The 13,155-nt window shown below is 49.3% G+C and overlaps 1 protein-coding gene across 4 annotated transcripts in view; it reads left to right on the top strand.

The window, feature by feature from the left end:
- The window catches only part of hhat (hedgehog acyltransferase), a 125,670-nt gene that overhangs the window by 67,721 nt on the left and 44,794 nt on the right, over positions 1-13,155 (top strand). For all 4 annotated transcript variants that reach the window (XM_064317809.1, XM_064317810.1, XM_064317811.1 and 1 more), the window contains exons 10-11: positions 1,994-2,195; positions 5,083-5,227. In XM_064317809.1, the coding sequence (XP_064173879.1) occupies positions 1,994-2,195; positions 5,083-5,227 (347 nt within the window). The remainder of the gene's footprint in view (positions 1-1,993; positions 2,196-5,082; positions 5,228-13,155) is intronic.

The following is a 13,155-nucleotide window of genomic DNA, read 5'->3' as shown; positions in this document are numbered from 1 at the left end:
AGCTAGGCTAGCTCACTGGCTGCATTCACAGGGAAGCTAGGCTAGCTCACTGGTCTGCATTCACAGGGAAGCTAGGCTAGCTCACTGGTCTGCATTCACAGGGAAGCTAGGCTAGCTCACTGGCTGCATTCACAGGGAAGCTAAGCTAGCTCACTGGCTGCATGCACAGGGAAGCTAGGCTAGCTCACTGGTCTGCATGCACAGGGAAGCTAGGCTTGCTCACTGGCTGCATGCACAGGGAAGCTAGGCTAGCTCACTGGTCTGCATTCACAGGGAAGCTAGGCTAGCTCACTGGCTGCATTCACAGGGAGCTAGGCTAGCTCACTGGTCTGCATTCACAGGGAAGCTAGGCTAGCTCACTGGTCTGCATTCACAGGGAAGCTAGGCTAGCTCACTGGCTGCATTCACAGGGAAGCTAGGCTAGCTCACTGGCTGCATGCACAGGGAAGCTAGGCTAGCTCACTGGTCTGCATTCACAGGGAAGCTAGGCTAGCTCATGGCTGATTCACCAGGAACATGGTCTAGCTCATGAGTCTGACATTCACAAACTAGGCTACTCATGGTTGCATTCACAGGGAATAGTAGCATGGCTGCATTCACAGTGGAAGCTAGCTGCTCACTGCTGCATGCAAGGGCTAGCTGCATGGTCTACACGGAAAGCTAGGCTAGCTCACTGGCTGCATGCACAGGGAAGCTAAGCTAGCTCACTGGCTGCATGCACAGGGAAGCTAGGCTAGCTCACTGGCTGCATGCACAGGGAAGCTAGGCTAGCTCACTGGTCTGCATGCACAGGGAAGCTAGGCTTGCTCACTGGCTGCATGCACAGGGAAGCTAGGCTAGCTCACTGGCTGCATTCACAGGGAAGCTAAGCTAGCTCACTGGTCTGCATTCACAGGGAAGCTAGGCTAGCTCACTGGTCGGTTGGGGTCGTCTGACCTCCATTACGGAAACTGGCTGCAGCCATTATTGTTAAATGAGGCTCGTGAATAGCATGGCATGCGTGAATTCCAGCAGTCATTATGTAACCCTTGTTACGCAGTCCTGTTTGGACTCTGCTGGCGTTCAGTGTCATCGATGTTATCGATAGTGGACTGCAGTGAATATTGGAGTGTCATTCCTCTCAGGAATGGTTACAGACTGGAGCACTAGAGTAGGAGCAAGTCCTCTCTCCTTCCAAGGCCTAAAATGGATGCTGATTGGAAGGAAATCCCACAGAAACCCTGCTGTCACCGCAGCTCTCCAGGACTGGGGTTTGAGATTGATTTCTTACACTGCAGGAAAGCGCTCCTCCTTGGTTAATCATTTCCACCAGAAAAAAAAACTCTCTGAGTCAGGGTGTTAATTAATCCCCCAGTCTGGCCGAAGGTTTCTAACCTTTGTAACTTCTCGAATGTGAAACAAAAAGGTTTATGCATGAAAAAATTAAAATTTAATCCTGTTACTTCAGGGGTTTTAAAGGTCTGGGAGAATATAAGACTGTCACTTGAGAAAGAAAGCAATTAACAGTGACATTCACTGCCAGCTCCGTCCTGTGACAGTCGAGTAAAGTATTCTTCTCAGGGTGTGAGACTAATCTTCTCAGAACTTCATGCAGGGGTTTGCTGGTCCTGATTGCTGAATTCATCTATTATATTTTGTTTTTATTATTTGGAATTCTGAGAAATATGACTCCGCTCTTTCTCTCTCTCGACAAGAATTTCAACCAACTTAGTTTATTGAATCAAAAAAATGCAACGCTTCAAAAAAATCCCCAACAGACACGTTCCAAAAACCATGCCTCTCCCACTGAGGTCATCTCAGAGGTCTCCAGCCAAAATGACAGACTGCCCATCCTGTGCTGCTTGTTTATATGAGCCTGAGCATGCTGGGATTTTATTTGCTTGATGAATGTATGAGCCAGCTCCTCTTTGATGGTATGTGCATTGATTGTGCTGGTCCTTCCCTGACCCTGGTGTGTTTAAGGTTCTGTGCGGTTCTGTCCGTGTCGCTCCAGGTACATCTACATCCCGGCTGGCGGGTCGCGGCACGGGCCGCTGTGGAAGATGCTCTCCACCGCCCTGGCGTTCTGCTTCGTCTGCTACTGGCACGGCGGCCATGGCTACCTGAGGAACTGGGCCCTGATGAACTGGCTGGGGGTGATGGTGGAGAACGGGCTGAAGGTCTCGCTCCGCTCCCCCCGCGTCTACCCCGCCATCGTAAGTCAGCCGCGCTCCTACCCCGCCATCGTAAGTCAGCCGGGCTCCTACCCCGCCATCGTAAGTCAGCCGGGCTCCTACCCCGCCATCGTAAGTCAGCCGGGCTCCTACCCCGCCATCGTAAGTCAGCCCTCACCGCACGTAGTCATACCCGCCATCGTAAGTCAGCCGGGCGCTCCTACCCCGCCATCGTAAGTCAGCCCCACGCACGTCTACCCCGCCATCGTAAGTCAGCCCCACGCACGTCTACCCCGCCATCGTAAGTCAGCCGCGCGCTCCTACCCCGCCATCGTACGTCAGCCGCGCGCTCCTACCCCGCCATCGTAAGTCAGCCCCGCGCTCCTACCCCGCCATCGTACGTCAGCCGCGCTCCTACCCCGCCATCGTAAGTCAGCCGCGCGCTCCTACCCCGCCATCGTAAGTCAGCCGCGCGCGCCTGTGCGGCTTCTCCTCACAAGAGGCCAGCCGCCATCACCGCCATCAGCGGAGAGCGCTCGGGGATGTCAGATTTTTATCACCAGACTTTGGTCAAATGATTTGCCATTATGCATTTCACATGATTTCTAGATTACATTACAGGCATTTAGCAGACGCTCTTATCCAGAGCGACGTACAACAAGTGCATTAGTTCAAGGTGCAGAGGTGCAAAAGAAACACACTAGAGTGAAGTGAAGTAAAGATCGTAGTGCCAGAAGTGACCACATAGATCAGGACTCCAACCCTGTAGAGTAACCTGTTCAGCAAACAACAATCCTATGATGGCTAGATATTCTGCTTTATCTGAAGCTCATATAATCGTCAAACTTTGCAAACAGAAGGTTTTTTTAACTTCTTTAATGTTTCAAAGAGCTCAAGGTTGCCTGCAGCCTCTGGATTCATAATTTCCGTTGTGCTGCAAGTCTCTGAAACCCTTGTGACCTCGTTAGCGTAGATATGGTGCCACCACACATTTGCAGCCTAACTTATCCTGAGCGACGTTCGCGGTAAGGGAACTTAAGTGCACGCGTTCGTGAGCAGCCAAGCCAGACCTGGCTAACGATTCTAGACCAGCCGCTCACGGAAGAGATAAATCTAAGTTGGCTCTGCCAACCTAGAACCAGATGAGAACGCGGTGACCCTGTATGTTAGGGTTTCTTAACATAGTAAAAAAGAAACAGCACTGAGTCAAGCTTGGATCCTCAGCTGGGATAGCAGTCAGACAGGGAAACAGACAGAATACTGACAGTGTACTGAAGCCCCTCCTCCACCGTGCCCAAGGGCACATAGAGGTGTGTCTCCGGCCGGAATCATTGAATAATTTGGTAATTACCTTCTCTTAAGCCGCTGAAGGTTCAGCAGCAGGCCAGAGAGTGCCGGGGTGTTTTTGGGGGGGGTGATCGATGATGTTTTTTGGAGGTGGCCTTTGCAGATCTCCCCAGCGCTTATCGTGAGCTGTTTGTTTAAAAATCTGCAGTGACTAAGCTCCCCAAAGGACTCTTTAGGACCACAAAGACCCAAAATTGCTCAGAAAGGCTCGTTATACCACAATGCAATCTGCGCAAGGAAGATGTAATACTTTCTTGCTGAACACTAATGAACACTAAAACCAAGATTTTGTATGATATTTTTTTTTTTGGAGGTTTAACTGCCGTTTCCGAACAGAATATGAACAACAATTAGCATTTAACACTAGAGCCTGATGTGTGTACCCTAGCTCAAGAGCAGGAGTTACACTTTTACACTATAAAAGTATGTGGACACCTGACATCTAACATCTCATTCAAAATTATGGGCATTAATATGAAGTTGGTCCACCCTTTGCTGCTATAACAACCTCCACTCTTCTGGGAAGGCTTTATACAGGTGTTGGAGCATTGCTGCAGGGATTTGCTTCCATTCAGACAGAAGAGCATTAGTGAGGTTGGGCACTGATTGAGCGATTAAGCCTGACTCCCAGTTGGCTTTCCAGTTGATCCCAAAGGTGTTGGATGGGGTTGAGTTCAGGGCTCTGTGCAGGCCAATCCGGCTCTTTCACACCAATCTCGACAAAATCATTTCCATATGAACCTCGCTGTGTTTCTGGGAGCATTGTCATTGTCCAAGGACTTTCCCCATACTGTTCACACAATGTTGGAAGCACAGAATCCTCTAGAATGTCATTGCATTAAGATTTGCCTTCAACGGAACCAAGGGTCCTAGCCCAAACCATGAAAAACTGTCCCAGATCAAGGGGTGTCCTGGTACTTTTGGTAATATAGCGTATTTTTGAATGAAAAGGACATTTTCACAGTAGGCAACAGAAATACCACAGGCTTCCCTTTTCCATCTGCTGGAAAGTTCTAGAACTCTCGGGTCCTTACACAGGTCACATGTATTCTAACTCTAGAATGTTCTTTTATGCCTGGAGGACTACATTCCAGCCCCCTTTTACACCTCATTGGTAAGGTTTTGGAGCAGTGTGGGCCTTTACAACCGCAGGGTAGCCCTTACAGTTTAGACCGTTGGTTCCAAAACGTCCTGCACTCAGGACCCACTGAGTGAGACGGTACGGTTTCCGGTACCGACGAGAGGGTTCAGTTTTTACGGTTTTCTACTCATGTTCTAGAGAACTGAAGTGTTTAGACCACAAACTGCCCTGCCCCTGCCATTGCAAAGCTGGGAGGTTGTCTGGAACGTAATATCTTATATTAATATACTAAATATCAAAAATATCATTAGTTGCACACAGTACTGAACTTGAATTGCTTCGGTCAATATCCAGCTGTTTAAATGGGTAAAATGTAATGAATGTGAAGTAATTAGTGCAGGTTGTTTTGGATGTGCCTCCTAAATGTCTGGATGTAAAAAAGGTGGTGACAGAGGAGGATAGCACAGCGGGTTTGATTGAGCTGAGCTCTCCCTCCTGCAGGAGCGCTGCCTCTCCCCGGCCATGAGGAGGCGCTGTCTGGCTTTTCTCTCTGCCTTCTCCACCGCCATGCTCATCCTGTCCAACATGGTCTTCCTGGGAGGAAATCATCTCGGCAGAATCTTCTGGAAACGAGTTTTCGTCCAAGGTGAGTGAACTGGGATTCAACCGTCATCAATCATCACAACGTCACTTTCTGGGTATTCAAATCAATTCCTTTTATGTTTTTTCTGTTGCTTATCTCCCGTTTCATTTAGGTATTCTCTAAATTAAAAACTTCCTTTCCTCGTCTAATCTGATCCTTTCACGAAACCACTGATCCCTGGGCTTGTTTCCTAATCTTCAGCTTCTATGTGGAAAATGACAGTTAAATTCCTTCATTGAAGTCGTTTGGTGAAATCCTTAAATCCCAGGTACTGTGTAGACACCGGCTGGCATATGTTAAAGAATAAGGATGTCCTGGTGTCCCTTGAGGCTGAAGGGGCGGGGGGGGGGTGTTCAAACACAAGCGAGACCACCTCCTCTGCACACTTCAACAGTTTCTTGTCCAGCCCCGCCCCCGTCTCACCCGATTTACACGCCCCTCAGACGGCTTACAGGACTTGGCAGGGCTGGGGCTCTCTGCCGCCCATTACAGTACATTACAGTGCAGCACATTACAGCGGCTTGGCGGACACTCTTATCCAGATCCCCAAATTTAAGGAAAATCTGTGGATTAGGATTAAAGTTATAACTTCATTTATAAGTGAAAAGAACACGTTTGATGCATGGTCCTTCATTACAGCTATACGCCTCCTTCTCATTATGAAGTACATTACTGCCTTCATAAGCACTACACAAGCATTCATAAATGCTTATGTCATTAAACGGAAATAGACTTATGGCATATTATGTCACCACTGATACTGCAAGTGACATTACCAGTGCATACCAAGTGATACACACCCCATGTTATTTGTGGTTACTGACATACTGTAAGCATTTCTGAATGTGAATGCAGTACTTATGCAGTAATTGTATAGCTCTTATGAGAGAAGGAGATGCTGGAAATATACTCAGACATTTGTTGCATGCCTATTTTGACTAAAAGGTATTCAACTGTAATGGTAACTGTAACTGTGTGGTGTGTTACTTTCTTTTTCTGAAACTGCAACAGTAGATTTTATTTTATTTGCATTAATTGGATGATATTCCAAATTCCAGTTCCCCCGCCATGAATTCTTTGGTTGCTCAAAAATCGGTCTGATGCAGTAGTATTTTGGCTCGCGCTTTCCCCTCCACACTCAATCACTGTAATAACCAGCCACAAGGGTCTCCAGCTGTTTCCTAGCAACGCGCCGAAACCCAACGTTCCGGCCCCCGTCGTGGCGAGCTGAGGCTGTGTCTGAGAGGACGCCTAGCGCGGTACTGCTCTGTGTGCCGCTCTGTGTGCTGTGTGGCTGTGTGCCGCTCTGTGTACCGCTCTGTGTGCCGCTCGCTGTGCCGTAAGGCTGTGTACCGCTCGCTGTGCCGCTCTGTGTGCCGCTCGCTGTGCCGTATGGCTGTGTACCACTCTGTGGGCCGCTCTGTGTGCCGCTCGCTGTGCCGTATGGCTGTGTACCGCTCGCTGTGCCATATGGCTGTGTACCGCTCGCTGTGCCGTATGGCTGTCTACCGCTCTGTGTGCCGCTCGCTGTGCCGTAAGGCTGTGTACCGCTCGCTGTGCCATATGGTTGTGTGCCACTCGCTGTGCCGTAAGGCTGTGTGCCACTCTGTTTGCCGCTCGCTATGCCTTATGGCTGTGTACCGCTCGCTGTGCCGTATGGCTGTGTACCGCTCGCTGTGCCGTATGGCTGTGTACCGCTCACTGTGCCGCTCTGTGTACCGCTCGCTGTGCCGCTCTGTGTACCGCTCGCTGTGCCGTGTGGCTGTGTACCGCTCGGTGTGCCGTATGGCTGTGTGCCGCTCTGTGTACCGCTCGCTGTGCCGTAAGGCTGTGTACCGCTCGCTGTGCCGTAAGGCTGTGTGCCGCTCTGTGTGCCGCTCGCTGTGCCGTGTGGCTGTGTACCACTCGCTGTGCCGTATGGCTGTGTACCGCTCGCTGTACCGTATGGCTGTGTCCCGCTCTGTGTACCGCTCGCTGTGCCGTGTGGCTGTGTACCACTCGCTGTGCCGTGTGGCTGTGTACCACTCACTGTGCCGTGTGCCGCTTGCTGTGCCGTGTGGCTGTGTGCCGCTCGCTATGCCGTAAGGCTGTGCGCCGCTCGCTGTGCCGTGTGGCTGTGTACCGCTCGCTGTGCCGTAAGGCTGTGCGCCGCTCGCTGTGCCGTGTGGCTGTGTACCGCTCGCTGTGCCGTATGGCTGTGCGCCGCTCGCTGTGCCGCTCTGTGTGCTGCTGGGGAAAAGTGCGCTGGACAGCAGTAGCATGACACGGGTCAAGCTGGAGTCCCGAGGTGGTCTGATTTAAACATGCCCGCCTTTCCTGGTGTGATCCTTTTATTCTGAGTGAAAATGCTCCGTGAGAAGATTGAAGCGTAACGCAGCCTTCTGTAGCTTCCACGGGCACTGCAGCGCTATAAACACGGGATCAGAACAGAACTTTTCTGTGTGAGACCAACTAGCTGCCGCTAGGCTACAAATTGAGGCTGACAGTAGCAATTCCACAGCTCTTTGTCTCTCTTTCTTTCTCTCTCTCTCTCCCCTCTTTGTTCACCATTACTCTGCCACTCTCATTCCAAAAAGCAATAATAAGATTACCCACAATTCAGTCTTGGCCTTGTCATCTGTTTAAACTCAAGTCATGTCAACCTCCGTTTTCTCGACCTTGCGGCTCACCTGAGGTACAGGACTGTGAGCATGACGGACTTCATAAAGGCAGAACTTGTGTATCATTCGAGCCCAGCAGGATCTGTGTGTGTGTGTGACCTCGGGTGACCAGCTGGAACTGAGAGACACTGAAGAGTCTTTGGTGAAGGCAGAGGCTGGATATGTAGATCTCCCACAGGCAGAAGGTTTGAAGGCTATAGAACTATACTTGCTTGTGATTTTGCATTGTCTGGCAGTTGAACTATCAGTCAGTGTCCTGTGTTGAGCTTCCTGTTAGATGAACTCCTCTGGTCAGTGGGTCACCTGCAGTCTCCCGGTGCCTGACGGTGCTTCTCCAGTTCAGTGGAGGTGCAGCTGAGCTGGTGGACTGCAGAGTGCAAAGACCCCCCCCCATCTGCCCCACAGTCATTAAGCTGGATAATGTCTCACCTCGTAGTGACCTAGGACCTCTACCTGCTAGCAACTTCACAGGTGACTTCACAGGTAACGAGCCTGTTTAAAATATTGTTTCCTGCAAATTATATGGATCCTGTGACGTTGATGTTACCATTACTCAGTTAAAAAAAAAAAAAACCTTGCTATGCTCTGTGTTGTTAATTCCAAGTAGTACAGGCTCTGCTGGGAGCGTTTGCAGTGAGCATAGCCCCCCCCAACCCCCCCCCCCTCCCCAACGCTGTGGCGTACAGAGGCTAGCAGTTTAGTACTTGCTGTGTAAATGTGTAAGTGGTGTGTCCAGGCGATTGCTGGTTACTCCCAGTCTCTTCACCTGGAGCGACTCCACAGTCCCTCTCTCTCTGAAGCTGTAATCCTCCTGGACACTGGCCCACCTTTATTACTGCGCTCTGGAGTCTGTTTCATCACATCAAAGCAGACTCAATTCAGACGGACGACATCACTTCCTCCTCCTCACCTTGGATTGCTGTTGAGCTTGTGTAGGTCACACCAAGGTCATCTCTCATGATTAACATGGAAAAAATGATTTGGCCTTATGAAATAAACAAGATTTTACTGAAACGTGGGGTCTAATAGCAGAATGTATTTTGTCTTTGTAATATTCAGTTTGTCCCAGCTGCAGTTAGTCAATTGAACAAGACCAGAAGATGAGCTTTTGGAGTTTTCAGAGCAGATTAAACGTCAGTGTACCTCACTATTTTGCAGGTTTATTGAATGAAATCAACTTCAGCACCAAAAGCATATGTAAACTCTGGGTTTGAGCAGTATTCCTGTGCCTCTGAGCTCTGCCCCCCCCCCCCCTCCTTTAGCTACTCCCCTCCGGTTTTGTTTTTTCCTCGCAAGGGACACAGAGGTCCAATATAACTTATATCTTTATATATGTATGTCTGGCTTCGTATTCAGAGGTCCCTTTGAAACTTGGAATCCCGAGACACCGCACCTTCGACTTCACGCACCAGCATTTAGTGGATTCTTATAGACTGAGCTCTAAGTATTTATCAGGCTGCAGAATAATTAGACGGGATGCTGATGAGATGCAAATATGAGGGTTTATTAATAAACTTAATCACCAGTTAAGTTAATGAGGCCGAATACGAACACATTCATTACCTTTAGTGGAACACAGGGTCACATGCTGGCTAAGGCATATAAACATGAACATGTTCACCAACAAAGTACATAACCAAATGATTCCGTACAGCAATTTGGGGAGAACTGTTAAGCAGATTCTCCCCAGATGCTTATTTGAGCTTCCCGTAAATAGTCCTGAGCTAGCCTTCTACACTCACAGTTCCCTTTGTTGTGCCCAAATAAGGTCTGAACAGGAATAGGCACCAAAATCCCTTCTCCAAGAATAGAGAAACTGAAGAATATACTCCTCCGTGACCTAGTGAGAGTAATAAGATTCTTTGTGCGACTGCACGTGATCTTATGATGGTAACTATTCCGCCCCTAGATACTTTTCTGTGGAGGTCCAGGGTAATGACTCCTTTGTGATCCAGACACATTTCTTGTGCTGTGGCACTGCCGATGTGTTGCAGAGTGGTTTTATCCATCGGTGTCCAGTCTTGTCCTGACCTCGTTGACCCCTCCACTTGGTATCGTCCACATCCTGGTATTCCAGGGGGGTTATCTGCCTGTACGTTTGACCTCTCCGCCTGGTAGGCCCATGGCCCGGTCTTCCAGTTGCTGCTTGCCAAATTATAACTTGTGGCATTTGTGGCTTCATCAGTCTTCAGCAGTGGTGAACATCCAAGAACACTCAAAATGGCTCCTTACACATGCCATGTCCACACCGTGCCCCAGAGTGCGCGGTATGGCCGTACTGGGCTGTGATTGGTTGAAGCTGTGGCAGGTAAAATAATGTACAGGGAGGTATAATAGCTCTCTGGGAGTATTGAGTGGTGTGTTGTTTCTGCTGAGGTGGTGGTGTGTCTCTCAGCTGACGGATTGCAATTGGAGAAAGTGCTTTTGGGGCAAACCAGGACCACTGGATGTTTGGAATGATTAGAAGGGCTGTCGGCTTGGTGTTCACCAGGGACGGGTTTTCCGAAATGGGGTTTTTATAGGTCAGTCCCCATTGTGAATTCCCTGTCCTGAAGGTTAATCTGTGTGCTCCTCTCACAAGGGGACACCGTCAGCACTAGGATGCTCGGACATGAACGCTTCTCTTTCTCCTTTTTCACTTTACATTGAAAAAAACTGGATGTGCGCTCACAGCAAATACAACACGAGCCAAGCGAAATTAAATTTTAACCCAGCCGGACTGATTTATAAACCTGGCTAACTGTCATATACATCCGTTCCAGTGGCTCATTTGAAGTTTGTCACACCGTTCCCCTCCTTTGTGTGAATGAAATGGATATCTAAATTTGGTGTTTATATGCCAAAACCATGGTTGACTAGTGTGCTGCTTTTTTTTTTTTTTTTCTTTGGGTGCTAAGTGAAGTGCTAAATTGTTGCATCTGTTTTTTTGCATTACAGTCTATTTAAGGCAAATGTGATCTGTGTAAATGGTGCAGTTCACAAAACAAACAGATGTTCAGCGCTGTCCCGCAGTCCAATTCATTCTTCCCGTGCGCTTGGAGCTGCGTGTGTGAGCGTCACGATATGTCCAAGCAGCGTCTCTTCATTGTCGTTAGCGAATGGCTGTCTCTGCTGACCCAAAGGCAGACGCAGCTAACGGTACGTAAAAGCAGGCGTTAGCAGCTAACGCTAACGTATAAGGCAGCTTTACGCAGCTAAACGGCTAACGGTAAAAAAGGCAGGTGTTTACGCAGCTAAACGGCTAACGGTAAAAAAGGCAGGCGTTTACGCAGCTAAACGGCTAACTGTATAAAGTAGCTTACAGCACGCTACGTATAAGGCAGGCGTTACACAGCTACGCTACGTAAAGGCAGGCGTTTACGCAGCTAAACGGCTAACGGTATAAAAGGCAGGCGTTTACGCAGCTAAACGGCTAACGGTATAAAAGGCAGGCGTTTACGCAGCTAACGCTAGATAAGCGGGCTTACGCTAACGGTACGTAAGAAAGGCAGGCGTTTACCAGCTAAGCACGTATAAAGTACGTTCCGCTAAACGCAAGGTATAAAAGGCAGGCGTTTACGCAGCTAAACGGCTAACGGTATAAAAGGCAGGCGTTTACGCAGCTAAACGGCTAAAGTTAAAGAAGGCTACGCAGTAACGCTACGTTACAGCCAGCGTTACGCAGCTAAACGGCTAACGATATAAAAGACAGGCGTTTACGCAGCTAAACGGCTAACGGTAAAAAAGGCAGGCGTTTACGCAGCTAAACGGCTAACGGTATAAAAGGCAGGCGTTTACGCAGCTAAACGGCTAACGGTATAAAAGGCAGGCGTTTACGCAGCTAAACGGCTAACGGTAAGCCGTTACGCAGTAAGCTACGTAAAAGGCAGGCGTTTACGCAGCTAACGCACTAAAAGGCAGGCGTTTACGCAGCTAAACGGCTAACGGTATCAAAGGCGGGCGTTTACACAGCTAAACGGCTAACGGTAAAAAAGGCAGATGTTTACGCAGCTAAACGGCTAACGGTTATAGCGCTTCTTTATTGCCACGGCAGCCTGTGCGCGTTCGCCCGAGGCTAACGAAATGCCTCTGTCAGCATTTCAACGCTACGAAAGCTTCCCTCTACCCAGCCCTCTTAGAACACTTCCAGAAGGCAGATCCACACTCTTTCTGAAGTGGTGTGTGTGTGTGTGTGTGTGGTGGCACTGGCAGAACTTCCGGAACATTCCGTTGAGGTCACAGTGCTCTGGATACTGCGGCGTGCAGGAAGCTCTGTGAGGTGAGGGTTGGGGGAATATTCTCCAAATCACGGGGTTATGGTTTTTAGCCCAGTTAACGCGCTGTTGGAGTTATACTTCTGGAGAAGATAATTAACGAACAAATACTTCAGCAACGTCATGAAGGTTTCCAATGGAATTACATACATTGCTCTACATGAAGTAATATAAATTAATAATTGCTGAGCAAATAAGACAATATATAATACTATCTGGCTCTTCATACTGTATGTAGAAACTGGAGGATTTGTAGTGAAAATTACGCTCCTGTCTGTCCTGATTGTTTGTATCGCCTAACAGCTACATTTTCAAACAGAAGTCTAGTGATTTAAGCTAGTGTGGTGTAAATTCCAGCCAATGAGGGAGGGCCGGAGGTGGTCCTGGTGTCTGATTGGTCCAGGCATGTGCATGCTAATGAGCTGTGGAGCTGGCAGGTCCTGAGACTGCAGTGTCTCCACCCTGCTGCTGTCGCCTGCAGGACCAGGAGACATCTGCTCTGCCATACTGCCACACACACACACCTCTCTTTCTCTGCTCCCTCTCTCCCATCCTCCCTCTCTCTCTCTCTCTCTGCTCTGCCATACTGCTTCATACACCTCTCTTTCTCTGATCCCTCTCTCCCTCCCCCTCTCTCTCTCTCTCTCTACTCTCTCTCCCTCCCTCCCTCTCTCTCTGCTGCTGTCTATCTCCCTCCCCCTCTCTCTCCCTCTGCTCTCTCTGCTCTGCCATATTGCCAGGGCTGCTTCACATACCTCTCTCTCTCCCTCCTCCACTCGCTCCCTTCTTCCTCCCTCACTCACTCCCTCCCTCCCTTCTTCCCTCTCCCTTTGCTCTCTCTCTCTCTTTGCTCTACCACACTGCCAGTGCTCCTATGCACACCTCTCTCTGCTCTCTCTCCCCCCTTTCTTTCCCTCCTCCCTTTCTCCCTCTCTCTTGCTCTCTCTCCCACCCACCCTTCCTCCCTCCCTCTCTCTCAGATAGTGCCCACAGCATTGCTCCAGTTCCTGTCAGGGCC

The sequence above is a fragment of the Anguilla rostrata genome, chromosome 18 (assembly GCF_018555375.3).
Source record: "Anguilla rostrata isolate EN2019 chromosome 18, ASM1855537v3, whole genome shotgun sequence".
Taxonomy (NCBI): domain Eukaryota; kingdom Metazoa; phylum Chordata; class Actinopteri; order Anguilliformes; family Anguillidae; genus Anguilla; species Anguilla rostrata.
The sequence above is the reverse complement of the archived record's forward strand: the minus strand, read 5'-3'. Positions and strand labels throughout refer to the sequence as shown.